This window comes from Danio aesculapii, chromosome 9 (genome assembly GCF_903798145.1).
Source record: "Danio aesculapii chromosome 9, fDanAes4.1, whole genome shotgun sequence".
Classification (NCBI taxonomy): domain Eukaryota; kingdom Metazoa; phylum Chordata; class Actinopteri; order Cypriniformes; family Danionidae; genus Danio; species Danio aesculapii.
The window spans coordinates 50638408-50655907 of NC_079443.1; the positions used below are offsets into that span (position 1 = coordinate 50638408).

At 35.0% G+C, this 17500-nt stretch overlaps 1 protein-coding gene across 2 annotated transcripts in view; it reads right to left on the minus strand.

Annotated features, from left to right (window-relative positions):
- The window catches only part of slc4a10b (solute carrier family 4 member 10b), a 164788-nt gene that overhangs the window by 40234 nt on the left and 107054 nt on the right, over window positions 1-17500 (minus strand). For both annotated transcript variants that reach the window (XM_056465939.1, XM_056465938.1), the window contains exons 12-13: window positions 12576-12670; window positions 2762-2936 (exon numbers count right to left, since the gene is read on the minus strand). In XM_056465939.1, coding sequence (XP_056321914.1) covers window positions 2762-2936; window positions 12576-12670 — 270 coding nt within the window. The remainder of the gene's footprint in view (window positions 1-2761; window positions 2937-12575; window positions 12671-17500) is intronic.

The window sequence follows — 17500 nt, forward strand, 5'->3', positions numbered from 1 at the left end:
TTTTGGACTTGTTGCTGGTAACAGTCTGGATGATCCTTTTCTTCTTTGGTCCGGCGCACACAGCATCCATTTCTCCAAAAATACCTGAAATACTGATTCATCTGACCACAGTACACGTTTCCACTGTGTGATGATCCATACAAGATGCGTCCGAGCCCAGAAAAGTTGACGGCACATCTGGACACTGTTAACATAGGGCTTCCTTTCGGCATAGTACAGTTTAAACTGGCATTTGTGGATGTAGTTACATATTGTGGTACTTGACAAAAGTTTGCCAAAGTAGTCCTGAGCCCATGTGGTGATATGACTTATAGATGAATGAGGATTCTTGATGCAGTGCCACCTGAGGGATCTGAGATCACAGATCAAGCTTGTGCCCTTTTCTTTAAGGAACATTGTTTTTAAACATTTCAATAATTTTCTTACATATTTGGGGGCAAACTGGCGAGCCTCAGCCCATATTTGCTCCTAAAGGACTAAACCAGGTGTGACCAACCCTGTTCCTGGAGATCGACCTTCCTGCAGATTTCAGTTGCAACCGGTGGTGTAGTCCTTGCTATACGCACGTATACTCAGTATGCTTACTTTTTTCCACAAGCTGTTTGAGTATTACCACCTCTGAGGATCTATAATTGCATATACCCTCGGTATACTCACTTATTTTTCTGATTAAACTTCCCTAGTTTTAGTGTATTATTTTAAATTATTACTTAAAAATGTACATTTTTCTTTGTTTACCCCAAAGGGATCTGTGATCCGCCCTAAAATCGCCCCTGTAAAACAGTATTTCACATTTGTCTTAATCGTGCCTACCGCTACAGGGAACGACACTATATATAACACTAAAAACGATGAGGCAAAGACTACTCATAAATCGCGTAACAATATACAATTTAAAAGGGTAACTACTAGTATATAATAGCGACACCAGAAGACAGACTCCTAATAGCTTGGTTTAAAACAAGCATGCACGAATGTGAAAATAAAAAATAATGGCTGATTGATGTTTAAAGGAACTTATTAAATGTAAAGTAATAAGCCAGTAAAAAAAGGGAGTTAAAAAGCTGTCTTTTCATGTATACACAGGCCCTATTGAGTTGACTTAAATAAAAGTTAACTAAATTGTTGTAACTATCTTGATTGACTCTTTTTTCAGTATTAAAATGATTATATAAGCTACATACTGTATACATACAGCAAATCTCTGAGGCTGCTGGGGGGGGGGGGGGGTAGCTAAACATAAATCATGAAATAGGATTATACTATTAGCATCTCCCTTAAAAACGAACAAATTTGTTAATTTTTTTAAAATGGGTTGTTTTCCCAAAAAATGAAAATCTGTCATCATTTACTCAACCTTTACTTGTTCCAAACCGGTTTTTCTGTTTTTCCTTCTGTTGAACACAAAAGAAGATATTTTGAAGAAATATATATATATATCAAAGAAACATTGATTTTCGTCGTTTCTTTGGCTACTAAAATTAAAAATTAATTAAAATTTGGGTCGGGTGTAATAGTACACTAACTTTTTTTTTTTTAGGACTACACCACTGGATGCAACCCATATCAAATAATTATTAAGTGCTGTTCAGGTCCTAATTAATTGGTTCAGGTGAGCTTGATCAGGGTTGGAGCTGAACTTTGCTGGAAGGTCGATCTCCAGTAGCAGGATTGAGCACCACTGGACTAGACCTTTCTTAAGCTACGGTCACACCGGGCTTTGTGTGTGCGTAAAACTGCTGTCACACTTTGCTTTTCCTCCCATAGACTTCCATTCATACGCAGGCGAATGCTTCAGACCGGAAACGCGGGGTCATGCGTCAAGTTTCGCATGTTGCTGCGGTGCAAAGTTCAAGCTTGGTGAACTCTGACCTGCGAAATCGCATCACTTGACTGCGTGAGACCAATGGAGGATCAAAACAGCACCTCTCTGGACAGAAATTTAAAACATAGAGCAATCGCTCGCTTTTTTAATGTCTAATCATCTTGTTTAATCCCGCCCGTTTTCGCAGCGCCACACGACAGAATTTCGCACACACAAAGCCCAGTGTGACCATAGCTTAATTCTGTCGTGCGGCTCTGTGAAAAGGGGCGGGATTAAACGAGATGATTAGACATAAAAAAAAGCGAGCGATTGCTCCATGTTTTAAATTTCTGTCCAGAGAGGTCCTGTTTTGATCCTCGATTGGTCTCACTCAGTCAAGTGATGCGATTTCGCAGGTTAGAGTTCACCAAGCTTGAACTTTGCATCGCAGCAACCTGCGAAACTTGACGCATGACCCCGCATTTCCGCATTCGCGTGCGTATGAATGGAAGTATATGGGGGAAAAGTCAAGCGTGACCGCAGCTGTAAATGCTGCTTTTGTATCAAATCATAATTACAATCACCTGTTGACATCACCTGTTTCAAATCACATCATTATTTAACCAATTCACCTGATTACTAGCCATAAATTGCTCCTGTCCCAACTCTTTTTGAAACGTGTTGCAAGAACAAAACTGAGTAACACATCAATAATGTTTGTTGCATTATCTGCAATGTAATACAAGTCAAAGTAAATTTAGAAATCACTCCTTTCTTTTTTGATTAGCGTTTTCCATGCTGTCCCAACTTTTTCTGAATTGGGCAACAGTACAAAACAGTATTGCCGCTTCAGAATATTTCAGACACATGGGACCGTCGGCTCCCATTGAAAAGGAATGGCTTCTGGCTACTTTGACGCTCTCGCCAATGGCGGTGAGAACAGGCTGCAGTTCTTACTATGCGTCCCTCTGTAGCTTCTCCCAGCAGTCCTCCGAAGGTGATCACAGGAGACATGCAGGCACAGTACAGGAACAGGAAAGAGGCCAGACACTGCAGGCTTAGCGCATCTCCGAAATCTGACAGGAAGTGTGGAGCCTTCCGCTTCACATCCAGAATTAATCCACCAAATAACCTGACAAAACACACCAGACACACCAGATTACTGATCTGATCTGCTCTGTGGAGAGAGAGAGCTGGAAAACCGGCTTATTCTGAATCCACTGATTTAGAGCTGTGTGTGACATTCATGGAAAATACACACTCGTAATGAGCCAAACTTGTGTTCAATTATTTCTATCACACTTAAATGTTTTCCTTCCAACCTGCCATTAGTTTAACACAGGAAATATTTTATTTTACTGTAACTTATTACTGTTCACAATGTTCACAACTTATTTACAAACTTCACAATGAGGTTCCATTAGTTAATGTATTTACTAACATGAACAAACAATGGATAATATATTACAGTAATTATTCTTTAATATTTGTGAGATGAAAAGTCCTAATTTCTTAATAAAAAGTCAGATTTGTGAAAACTAATCTCAGAAATCTTAATAAAAATGTAAAACGTGAAAATAAAACTCCAAATTCCCATTAAAAAGTCATATTTGTGAGATTTTGCTCGGAAATCTTAATAAAAAATCATGTTTGTGAAATGTAAACTTATCATTTGTAAGAAAAAAGTCATATTTGTGAAATTTAAACTCAAGATTATTAATAAACGTCATATTTGTGAAATATAAACTCAGAATTCATAATAAAAGTCATGTTTGTGAAATGTAAAATTAGAATTCTTCATAAAATGTCATTTTTGCTAAATATTATCTCAGAATTCTTAATAGAAAGTAATATTCATGAAATTTAAACTCATAATTCATAAACATCATATTTGTGAAACATAAATTTTTTATCATATTTATAAAATGTAAAATCAGAATTCTTCTTAAAGTCATATTTGTGAGATAAAAGCTAAGAATTCATGCTAAGTCACATTTGTGAAATGTAATCTCAGAATTCTTTTATAAGTCATTCTTTAAAGTCATATTTGAACTGATTTTTTTAATAAAAGGTCATATTTCTTAAACAAGAAAACTGAATTATTAATAAAAAGTAAAAAAGCTGAAATGAAAACCCAGAAATCCTAATAAAGTCATATTTGTGAAATATTATCTCAGAATTCTTAATAAAAAAGCCATATTTGTGAGATGTAAACCCAGAATTCTTCATAAAAAAAATTGAACTCTGAATTTTTAATAAAAAGTCATATTTATGAAATTTAAACTCAAGATTCTTAATAAAAAGTCATTTGTGAGGTATATACTCAGAATTCTTCATAAAAATGTTATATTTGTGAAATGTAATGTTAGAATTTTTTATTAAAAAGTCACATTTATAAAATGGAAAATCAGAATTCATAATAAAAAGTCAAATATGGAAAATGTAAACTCCAAATTCTTAGTAAAAAAGTCATATTTATGAAATTTAAACTCAAAGATTATTAATAAAAAGTTATATTTTTAAGACCAAAAAGTCAGATTTGTAAGATATAATCACATAATTCATAATAAAAATCATATTTGTGAAATGTAATCTCATCATTCTTAATAAAGTCATATTTATGAAATTTAAACTCAGAATTCTTAATAAATAAGTCATACTTATCAAATGTAAAATCAGAATTCTTCAAACAACGCAATTTTTGTGAAATGTAATCTCAGAATTCATAATAAAAGTCATGTTTGTGAAATGTAAACTCAGAATTCATAATAAAAGTCATGTTTGTCAAATGTAAAATTAGAATTCTTCTTAAAATGTTATTTTTGTAAAATGTTATCTCAGAATTCTTAATAGAAAGTAATATTTATGAAATCTAAACTCATAATTGATAATAAAAATCATATTTGTGAAATGTAATCTCATCATTCTTAATAAAGTCATATTTATGAAATTTAAACTCAGAATTCTTAATAAATAAGTCATACTTATCAAATCTGAAATCAGAATTCTTCAAACAACGCAATTTTTGTGATCTCAGAATTCATAATAAAAGTCATGTTTGTGAAATATAAACTCAGAATTCATAATAAAAGTCATGTTTGTGAAATGTAAAATTAGAATTCTTCATAAAATGTCATTTTTGTAAAATGTTATCTCAGAATTCTTAATAGAAAGTAATATTTATGAAATTTAAACCCATAATTCATAATAAACGTCATATTTGTGAAATATAAACTCAGAATTTTTAATCAAAATCTCATATTTATAAAATGTAAAATCAGAATTCTTCTTAAAGTCATATTTGTTAGATAAAAGCTAAGAATTCATACTAAGTCACATTTGTGAAATGTAATCTCAGAATTCTTTAATAAGTCATTCTTTAAAGTCATATTTGAACTGATTTTTTATAAAAAAATTATATTTTATATTTTATAAAAGGTCATATTTCTTAAACAAGAAAACAGAATTATTAATAAAAAGTAAAAAATTTGAAATGAAAACCCAGAATTCCTAATAAAGTCATATTTGTGAAACATTATATCAGAATTCTTAATAAAAAAGCCATATTTGTGAGATGTAAACCCAGAATTCTTATTTTAAAAATCACTATTTGTGAGATGTAAACTCATCATTATTAATAAAGTCATATTTATGAAATTTAAACTCAGAATTCTTAATAAATAAGTCATACTTATCAAATGTAAAATCAGAATTCTTCAAACAACGCAATTTTTGTGAAATGTAATCTCAGAATTCATAATAAAAGTCATGTTTGTGAAATGTAAACTCAGAATTCATAATAAAAGTCATGTTTGTGAAATGTAAAATTAGAATTCTTCATAAAATGTCATTTTTGTAAAATGTTATCTCAGAATTCTTAATAGAAAGTAATATTTATGAAATCTAAACTCATAATTGATAATAAAAATCATATTTGTGAAATGTAATCTCATCATTATTAATAAAGTCATATTTATGAAATTTAAACTCAGAATTCTTAATAAATAAGTCATACTTATCAAATGTAAAATCAGATTTCTTCAAACAACGCAATTTTTGTGAAATGTAATCTCAGAATTCATAATAAAAGTCATGTTTGTGAAATGTAAACTCAGAATTCATAATAAAAGTCATGTTTGTGAAATGTAAACTCAGAATTCATAATAAAAGTCATGTTTGTCAAATGTAAAATTAGAATTCTTCATAAAATGTCATTTTTGTAAAATGTTATCTCAGAATTCTTAATAGAAAGTAATATTTATGAAATCTAAACTCATAATTGATCATAAAAATCATATTTGTGAAATGTAATCTCATCATTCTTAATAAAGTCATATTTATGAAATTTAAACTCAGAATTCTTAATAAATAAGTCATACTTATCAAATCTGAAATCAGAATTTTTCAAACAATGCAATTTTTGTGATCTCAGAATTCATAATAAAAGTCATGTTTGTGAAATATAAACTCAGAATTCATAATAAAAGTCATGTTTGTGAAATGTAAAATTAGAATTCTTCATAAAATGTCATTTTTGTAAAATGTTATCTCAGAATTCTTCATACAAAGTCATATTTATGAAATTTAAACTCAAGATTCTTAATAAAAAGTCATATTTGTGAGGTATATACTCAGAATTCTTCATAAAAATGTTATATTTGTGAAATGTAATGTTAGAATTTTTTATTAAAAAGTCACATTTATAAAATGGAAAATCAGAATTCATAATAAAAAGTCAAATATGGAAAATGTAAACTCCAAATTCTTAGTAAAAAAGTCATATTTATGAAATTTGTCAAAAATTATTAATAAAAAGTTATATTTTGAGATGAAAAAGTCAGATTTGTAAGATATAATCACATAATTCATAATAAAAATCATATTTGTGAAATGTAATCTCATCATTCTTAATAAGGTCATATTTATGAAATTTAAACTTAGAATTCTTAATAAATAAGTCATACTTATCAAATGTAAAATCAGAATTCTTCAAACAACGCAATTTTTGTGAAATATAAACTCAGAATTCATAATAAAAGTCATGTTTATGAAATGTAAACTCAGAATTCTTAATAACAAATGACTATGTGAGATATAAAATCAGAATTCCTCATAAAAAGTCACATTTGTGAGCTGAAACTCGTGTGCAATTGTACAATGTGCACTTGCAAGAAAAAGCTGATATATAAAAATAACAACTCCTCATTTCATTAAGTCCCCTGAACTTTGCAACCTCCCAGAAATCCATTGTTCCTCTCAGAAGCCAAATGACTGTAAAAGGTCACATGGCTCATCAGTTAAAGGCCACGTACTGTAATAATAATGCAGATTATATTGCATTCTGTACTACAAAGTAACCGCGAGCCGTGCCACTGAGGACCAGGTTTTCAACTCTCCAGTGAACTGGACGCACGCCATCTTTGACATTTGGTCACACTCTTCCTGTTGAGTGACAGTTTTCACAACTTTGAGTGACTTTCTCTCTTCTCACAACAATAATCCCCTTCTGTTCTCAGATGGCTCTTTTCTCCCAAATGCTCCGATCGAATCTGACCAGCCCTGATTAAGATTTCTTTCTGCTTAAAGAATTTGTGCATTACACGGTATGTTGATTTCCTGTATCATTTGATTTATTTGCTTGATGTAATGGGAAACACCACAGACCAATGCTCTTGATTTGACCTTGCATTTCTACACTCAAATATATACATGAAGAGTTCAGATGCAAAACCCTCTAAATCAATCAGACCTCTTTTTTGTAAACGAGCATTTTCTATCAGGCTCCTCTGATTGGGTTTAGAAGTTTTATTTTATATGATAAGATTATTAGCTAGTAAATAAAATATATATTTTTAAAAATTGTCACTTTAGACAATTCTTTGGTTTTAACAAGGTAGATTTTCTTTTGTGTCAAAACCAGCTGAATCCACTAGTGTTTTTTTGCAAAAACCTCTAAATCCACCTATCGGGACAAGACAGATTACTTGAAAAATCACTAAAGGTGCAAATTATTTTACCAAACATAAAACACATTACACAAACCACCTAAAATTAAAAACACATGAATCTGTCAAGTAAGTAGCGGTTCATTCCGCTGTGGTGACCCCTGTTAAACCATGGACAAAGCAGAAGGAAAACGAATGAATGAACTCTGTCAAGTAAGTGCATTAATCAATAACATTAAAACTGACATTAATTAAATCTTAACAATCTGTTGTCATTTCTGATATTTGGGATTTAGACTTAACATGTAAACATTGCAAACATTGTAAACTAATAATGCTGGATTCAAATAATGTACTGTAAAAACATTGTGAAACATCAATATCTGTGCATTGTCCATTAAAAAGCTTATCAGACGTATAGGTAATGTAAAGTACTATAAAAAATGTACAGTTTTATACATCACGGTTTCCGCTACATTCATTCTTCCATGGTGGGGCGCCACGCCAAGATTCATCCCGCCACGGCTACATTACAGCTTCTCATTCAAACATTCTAGTTTTTTAATAGCGGGTGATAATCGCACCAAAACGTATTAAAATGTAAGTGAATTATAACAGCGTGAACTTTTCTGTAACCGTAGTAGTGCTGTGCGTCATTTGTTTAACCCTTTAAGGTTACGTGCTGGCTGACTGACAGGTGTGTGATGTGTGAGACCAGCAAACACGACGTATAGCCGTTTCACTTTATTTCAGGGTGCATTAATACCTGAGACATTCATAAATATTCCTAGCAAATCTAATAAATGTTGGAGACATACTCACTACATAAACGCACTAAATCGCACATCAGCAGCGTTTATTTGAGAGCGCACAACAACATCTGCACGCTCTTAAAGTGGCTTATATTTGAGGGGGCGTGCAAGAAGTTTTGTGCACGAGCAGAGGAAATTGGCGCGCAAGCAAAGAGATCCGCGTGCTCGTAGGCTATTACAAAAATGTGATCTCGACTTCTAATACTGCGCTCACCACATTTGTCATTGAAATAAAGCCACAGGTAGTTGGTGGATCTGTGTAAAAAAAGGCCTGCCACCAAAGCTGGAAAATATCCTAGAGGAAACACTGTACATCTTATTGATCTTTTAAAAGATAGCTTAAATTGGCAAATAAAACACAAGGTATCCCTACTGGGCAAAAAGGGGATTCATTCTCACCATACTCAAGGTCTTGATCTTTTTTTGACTCTTGTTTATCCTCATGGCAAAAAAGAATGGCATCTTAACTTTGTCTTTCTTAAAACAGTGTTGCTTTTTAATATATAGTAAATCGGGCTCATTTAAAAAAGCGTCGCTGCGCAAAAACACGTTATGAATGCATGCTACACCTCTGTACAGCGTGTTTTCTTTTTCTTATAATGCACAGAGTTTTGAGGTAAGGGACGTTTTCATTTGCCATTCACTGACAGTCGGACAGGCTCATCCAGTTTATCAAACTCCATCTTTTAAAATCGGAAGCGGAAGCGGAATACGTCTCCTCATAAAGCCGGCGTATCAGCGCGCCGTTACATTGAAAACCTATGATACAGTTCGTGCCTTCTGATTGGTTCCAGGGATATAGCAGCTTTTGCTGTTAAAGGCAAGTGGCGTTTAGCGGCTTTTGCCACCAAACTGTTATTTCTGAATGCGCTGACGCTGGGATTTTAGATGATTTGAAACTAAAATATTTGTTAAACATGTAGTACGTTCATAAAGCATTTACTCAATGTCATTAGCTCATTTTTGGCGGAAGTGGCGTTTAGCCATCTGAACTCTGCTTGTTCAAACTACTTGCTTAAAATGAGCTGAAAAAACAATTCTTGGGATTTTTGGGACAACTTAATTGATTTCTGCTCAATTTACAAAAATTTGTAAAAACTGATAAGTTAACTTAATTTCTTCATGTTGCCTCAATGTAAATGATTGTGTGGAACCCTAGCATTTTTAGAGTACACTGTATATATTATATTCTAATATCAGCACTCGTACAGCCTCTTAACTCTTCTCTATTACTCCGCCCACATAAAGTGACAGCAGATCAATAAACTCACTGTTTGACAAATATTGCAGCTGTTGGACAACATAATGTACTTTTGAGGGTTTTTTTAGGCGAGAATGTCGTTGTTTAGATTGCTCAGGCAATTGTTCTTACTTATCTAGATTACTGTCCAGTGGTATGGTCGAGCGGATCAAGTAAAGACTTAGATAAATTACAGTTAGTGCAGAATAGAGCTGCACGACTCACTTTACACTGCAATAGAAGAGTTAATATTATGAAGATGCATAAAATATAGGTTGGTTATTGGTGAAGGATAGGGTAATTGCTTCTCTGCTGTGCTTCATAAGAAATATTTCTGTGTCAAGAGTTCCAAGTGTATTGCACCATCAACATTTGTATAGTAATGCTAGTCATCATTTTAACACCAGGCATGCATCAAAAGGACATTTTCTGCTTCTGATTTCAAAAACTAATGAAAAGCAATGAACCGTAATGTGTAGAGGAATGAAAACATGGAATGAATTGCCATCAGACATTACATGCTTTACTACAAGTAAAATGAGGTTTAAAAAAATCATTGAAGAAATATTTAATGGCACAATATTAAGTGGATTGTTGATCTGGATGTTTTAATGTTTTTATTGGTCGTTGTTGTTATGTATTAAAGTAATTTTGTGTTATGTTCGATGGACCCCAGGAAGAATACTACCAAGAATACTACCAAGGTAGTGGCTGATGGGGATCCTGATAAATAAATAAATAAATAAATAAATATTATGGCGATGCAGTGGCGCAGTAGGTAGTGCTGTCGCCTCACAGCAGGAAGGTCGCTGGTTCAAGCCTCGACTGCGTCGGTTGGCGTTTCTGTATGGAGTTTGCATGTTCTCCCTGTTTTCGCGTGGATTTCCTCCAGGTGCTCCGGTTTCCCCCACAGTTCAAAGACATGTGGTACATGTGAATTGGGTGGGCTTAATTGTACGTAGTGTATGTGTGTGTGAATAAGTGTGTATGTATTTCCCAGTGATGGGTTGCAGCTGGAAGGGCATCCGCTGCATAAAATAAATGCTGGATAAGTTGGCGGTTCATTCTGCTGTGGCGACCGCAGATTAATAAAGGGACTAAGCCGAAAAGAAAATGAATGAATGAATGAAATAAATATTATTACACCCAAATGTTGTGTATTAATGTAATTTTGTTTTGTGTTCGATGGAACCCAGGAGGAACAGCCACGACCTTGGTAGGGGAGGAAAAACTCAGCATTTTCTTTTCGTATTTCTAACTTCAGTTGATCAAATCATTACAGAACAGGTAAGTGACATTCTAAGTCGATCTCTCTCTTTAGTATTTTGTAGTGCTGTATTTATACAATAGTAATCTGCTAGTGTTTGCTTTGCTTTGGCTTTTTCAGGGTTAATTATTGTAATCTCCTGATTGCAACAGAAAAATACTGAGAATTCTCTGTAGACTGATGGCATTTCATGCCGTTCAGCCTTACAATCTTAAAATGTGAGCAAAATCACCTGTTAGTCATCATTTTAGACATGACGCTAGAGAATCATTCAAACACTAGCTCTAAAGGGGCGTTGGTTAATTAGTAACGGCTTCTGCTGTTCTGATGTTAGCTGATGTGAATGAATGGCAGAGGAAAGTAGTTCCTCGTACAAAAGGATTTGATTTTTATGCCGTGTATATAAAATATATAAAATAATATAATATATTATGATTTTTTGGAGGCGGGGAGATTACATTTCACAATTCTGAATTTATTCCCATGAATCTAAAAATACATTTACTGCATTCTGAAAAGAAAAGTAATTTAATAAGTAAAAACATTTAAGAAATATATTTAAATGTAATAAATACATTTTATTCAGCTTTTTATACACTCAAAATTGTGAGAACAAAAAGTCTGAAGTGTGAGAGACAAGTCACAATCTTTTTTGTTCTTTTATAGCTTCTTTTAAACACACACACACCTTATATTTTACACAATTCTGGCATGTCAGGAAATACAAGTCTGAATTGTGAGATGTACACTCAGAATTGTGAGATTCAAGTGACAACTTTTACATTTATTTGCTGTTGTTGTTGTCAATTTTATGGCAGAAATAAGCATCTTTATTTCTGAACACAATAGAAATAGAACATAGAAAACATTTCCATCATGTTTATTCATTCATTCATTCATTCATTTTCTTTTCAGCTTAGTCCCTTTATTAATCAGGGGTCGCCACAGCAGAATGAACCACCAACCTATCCAGCATATGTTTTACACAGTGGATGCCCTTCCAGCTGCTACCCAGCACTGGGAAACACCCATACACACTCATTCACACACATACACTACGGACAATTTAGCCTTCCCAATGTCTTTAGACTTGTGGGGGAAATCGGAGCACCCGGAGGAAACCCACGCGAACACAGGGAGAACATACAAACAGAAATGCTAACTGGCCCAGCCGGGGCTAGAACCAGCGACCTTCTTGTTGTGAGGCGATCGTGCAACCCGAAGAAAAGCGAACGAGTGAGTGTTTATTGTGTTTGTGTTAATGAAAGAAAGAACACTCAATAGTCAATGAATGAAGCTAAAAAAAGACTTCCTGGTAGAAAGCAAGCTGTTCTGGTTGGAAATATAATAACACAAGATGACTCAGAAAAAAACATCCAAAAATAAAAGAAGACATTATAAAATATTTAAATGATCTTATTAAGGAAGCAGATTTCACACAATGTTTTTCACATGCTTGTGATAAATCTCACTCACACACACACACACACACACACTCCAGACTGACCTCCCGGTGCGCTGCAGCTCAGGGCCTCCGTGTCCACCATGGTCCTCTGTCTCTGCCAGCTCTCCATTAGGCACCGCAGGGATCTTTCTCTTCTCCTGTTTTTATCAAACACACAGACACACACTTCATCAAGCTGACAGCAAGACTCGCGGCGTTATTCCTCAAACATTCTGCTTAGTGTAAGTGTTAAACTGCTGTAATTAATTCATGCCCAACTGATTCACACGCATTTGTTTTCTAGACAGCTATGATGATGTCATCATACAATTTGCATGCTGAATTGTGATTGGCCATATGTTTATCTGCTATATATGAACACACATTACGCTATGCAGTACATGTTACACTATATATACTATGGCGAATGACTTTTTCTTCCCTCAAAGATTCAAGCTTATCTACTACCTGACAAAAGTCGATCCCAGTTGTATGAGCAACACATAATACTTTGACTTGTGATCATTTAGAAAAGTGGCAGAAGGTCGATTGTTCTGATGAATCATCTCTTGAACTGCATCTTAATAATCATAAATACTGCAGAAGACCTACTGGAACCCGCATGGACCCAAGATTCTCATAGAAATCAGTCAAGTTTGGTGAAGGAAAAATCATGGTTTGGGGTTACATTTTAATTTTAAATGTCTACATTTTAATTTTAAAAAGTGCCTTTAAATGTCACTTTAAGCTGTATAGAAGTGTCTTGAAAAATATCAAGTCAAATATTATTTACTGTCATCATGGCAAAGATAAAATAAATCAGTTATTAGAGATGAGTTATTAAAACTATTATGATTAGAAATGTGTTCTCTTCATTAAACAAAAATTGGGGAATAAAAAAATAAAGGGGATTAATAATTCTCACTTCAACTGTGTATATATATAATGAATCAATAAAAGAAATAAAATCGACTATTTCTTTAAAGAGCCCATATTATGGGTTTTTGAAAATGCCCTTCCATGTAGTGTGTCACACAGCTCTAAGTGAAGTGAAATATCCAGCTAAGGCTTAAATCTGTAAGTGTACAGTGTTTAAAACTATTGATTCATCTATAAAAGAGTCGACTCATAGTGCTTCAAACGAGTCGTCTTGATAACGAGTCATTAGGTGTTTCGCGATGACGCAGCTACGAAACACAAGTAGTTGGGCACGCAAACCCGGGAGATTTGAAACCTGCGGCCCCGCCCACTAACAGAAAAAAAAGTCACACACACACACACACACACACACACACACACGCACGCACACACACACACGCACACACACACACACACACACACACACACACACACACACAGAGAGAGAGACACACAGACACCGGTCGAATGAAGTCACGCTGTGCAGATGGAGATTATTGACAGTTCACCCAAAGATGAAACCTTAGCAATATAGCCTAGCCTTGAGCAGATCGAGAGCCTCTGGAAAATACATAATTACAAAGAAGACTTCATCAGTTTGTAAAAGGAAGGATCAGTAAAGACTGTCAGAACAAGGATCAGTGCATCATGAATCAGTTTCTTCCCCCATTTCACCAGTGTAAGTACGTGCGATTAAAATTATTGTCTCATTTACTCTAGCTTGCAAATTCTGCATTTAGTTGTGTTTTGTTACTTGTAACCGCGTGTGCTGTATCAGGTTAACTCTATATATTCTCATATCGCGTGTAAAGCCACGTTGAAAACGCGACGCGTGCCGCTTTGTTTATGGATAGTCAGCTATGTGTGTGTGTGTCTCCTCTGAGGACAGTCGTTTGTGTGAGTGTCTCCTCTTAGGAGGTTGATGTGTGTGTGTGTGTGTGTGTGTCCTCTGAATAGGGTAAAGCTCTAGGCAAAGGGTGATCACGCTGCCCTCAACCCGATAGTGAAAACGAAAGGGACCCGTTTGTAAAGTGAGGACAGGGGGGGGTGTCGCGGTTGAAATCTTAGCTTGGGGGGGGGGGTTGGGTTGTAATCGCGGATGTAACTGAGGACGCGGAGGGTGAGGGAGGTGTCGCCGCCGCGCCGTCTCTATTCTGGACGCGCCGGCCCTGTGTGTGTGTGCGTGTGTGTGTGTGAAAAGAGCAAGTAGACTGCTAGGAGATCTCCTCGCCAGTTCTTGGACTTTTTGCTTGATAAAATAGTTAGTCGCAGCAGGCTGTCATCGGTCCAATCAGCGCAAATTAGCTTCGCGCTGAGGAGAGGTTTGGGTACAAATGAATCGCTGAACGATTCATATGGGAGTCGCTGGGATAATTAGGTAAAAATAAATGCAGATTATAAGACCATCAAAGTGTTGTTTGACCTTGCATGCATATTAGACTGTTGTTGGAGACCCTTACAACCTAAATATGGCCCTATTTCATCTATAATATGGGCTCTTTAAGAACTTGGTGGTAGAAAGCAAACTGATTTGGAGTGAAATGACAACAAACAATGACGGAATTAAAATTATTGGGTCAACTCTCATAAGAAAATACAATCTCAAAAAAAATCTCAAATAAATCATCTGAATCATTGTACGCTCATCTGTTGTTGCGATTAATATTGTTCTGTACATACATCACTGAATAACTCAAGAAAAGGCTCTATATTTGACCATAGAAATGGAGTGAAGTGCTACAGTTAATCCTCTGTGCAATAATTTCTAGTCAGAGATTGTAGAGTAAATGCTCGATTTTAATCTTTATAAACCAGAGACAGATGTGCTTGTTGTAAATCATGTGCATTACATCACATGACTTACTGTACATACACATGTGGAGGAAAACACACCGGATTTTACAATACAGAGCATTTTTTTCCAGCTGATATTACGTCTTTATGGGTCAAAGTTGAAAAATGTAATATAGATTTATTTTTTTCTCTGTATATTAAAATGTGTCTGTGGTGGGGAGAGCGTGGTCGAACACCCAGAAAGGGGGGAGAGCGAGTGGAGACACCAGCGGCTGGTCAGTAGCCCAATCAGAAATAATTAATAACACCTGCTTTCTCTAGTGATTGGGCCAGAGAGACGCCTTCTTAAGAGAGCGAGAGAGACCAGTCGGGAGAGAGAGAGCTGAGCTACAACCGGTGCCTTTGAGCCTTGTGTTGAGCCACACAGAAAAAAGAATAACAAAAATATACTTACCTTATCGCCGAACCTGTCTTCTTCTTCCCACACAAAGAACCTTTCTACAGTGTCCTTATATATATATATATATATATATATATATATATATGTGTATGAATGTATGTATAACAATGAGTGAATAATAATGACTGTCATGCATTTTTACCATGATTTACAGCAGACACACACTAAAACATCAATGTATTGATCTCTTCGACTATGACGATCTCATCTAAAAATCTCACCAAGCATATTTACAAAATAATTATTGGATTACTTAATAAGGAGCAGGTCACATAATAGGTTAAAGTGTGCTAATATAGTGTTGGAGTCCCATACAACAGGTTAAAATGCATTTAAACTCATAAAACATTATCATTTTCTCAGAATATGCATTTACTAATAGAAACAATTTGCAATGATTTCCATATAGTTCGTTTGAATCAATTCAAGGATTAAGGTCTGTAAGCTCCGCCCTTCCATAAACCAGCACTGCTCTGATTGGTCAGCTGGCCAAGACTGTTTTGATTGATCCTTCAGTGTCAGAAGTGAAGTTTCACAAACTAATTTCGAGAGGAGCATGTGATATGATTGACTGCAGCTGGCCACACATCTACATTCATTAGTTAGCCAATCAGATTAATCCCAACTCACTATAAGTAGTCTAGCTAGAACTACTCTCTTATCTTCGTTTTCTGAAGAAACCCCCCCATCCACCCCTTCTCCTCCTTTACCATGGTGAGCTCTCGAGAACCACCCTGATCTCGTACTCCCCTCACATGCTCTATGGACCAGGCGGGAGCCCTGGGCTCACCTATCTCCGAGCTCAGGGTTGTCTCCCGGGACAGCATGCCAAACCTGCTAACAGCTGTCAAACAATATCTAAGAGTGACCTCTTGAAACGGTCATTTAAGAGCGTTCATGTTTTGTGGGTTATCCAAATGAGCTGCTTTAATTGTGTTGACAGAGATCAGTAGCAGGTAAAAGATTCAAAAATATAATATAAGCGATTCAGAGTCGAGATAAATTTATGTACTTTGAGAAGCTTCAAAATAAAAGTCACTATACACTATATATAATATACAGCATGTAAGAGCCTGGATAAAATGTAAAACGGACAAAAAAAAATCTCATACATGGAACAGTAATTATTGTTAAAAGCACTGAACAAATAAACTAAAATTGAACTTGAATTGAAAGAGAGCATTTTTATCATAACTCCAGTGATACTACAAGCACTACAGCCATTTAAGGGATCAGACTTTGCCTTTTTTTTCTTTTACAAGATGTTTTGTGTCTCCAAATTGTGTCTGTTTGCAGTTCAAAATACCCCCCAGATCCATTTATTATGCACTGCTGAAAATCTCAATTTTTAGGTCGGAGCGAACTGCAGCTATTTTTGCGCCTGTGCCTTTAAATGAAAATGAGCCGATTTTCTCTGCCCACTTCTGCGAGATTTCTCCTCTGAGAAGTAGAATAATGGTCAGATGTCAGGATAAACAAAGGTAAATGACAGAAATCAGCTTAGACATAATGAAACAGAAACTCACAATAAAACATACCACAGTAAGATGAACGAGCCGCACACAAATACTGTTACAACATTCGCTCACATTCACACACTCATACACACACAGATGCGACAGGATGGCCACCACAAGGGTAAATATGCTGCTGTTTAGAGATCATTATAGATAAGTATAGATACAAAATAAACCTGATTCAACATCCACAAACCAGAACTCCTGTTGTGTGATTAAAGCGTCATTGTTTATAGTTGTCTACACTATCAAGCTCTGCTGAACCTAGTAGTTATGAAGTACTTGGCTCAAAAAGTATA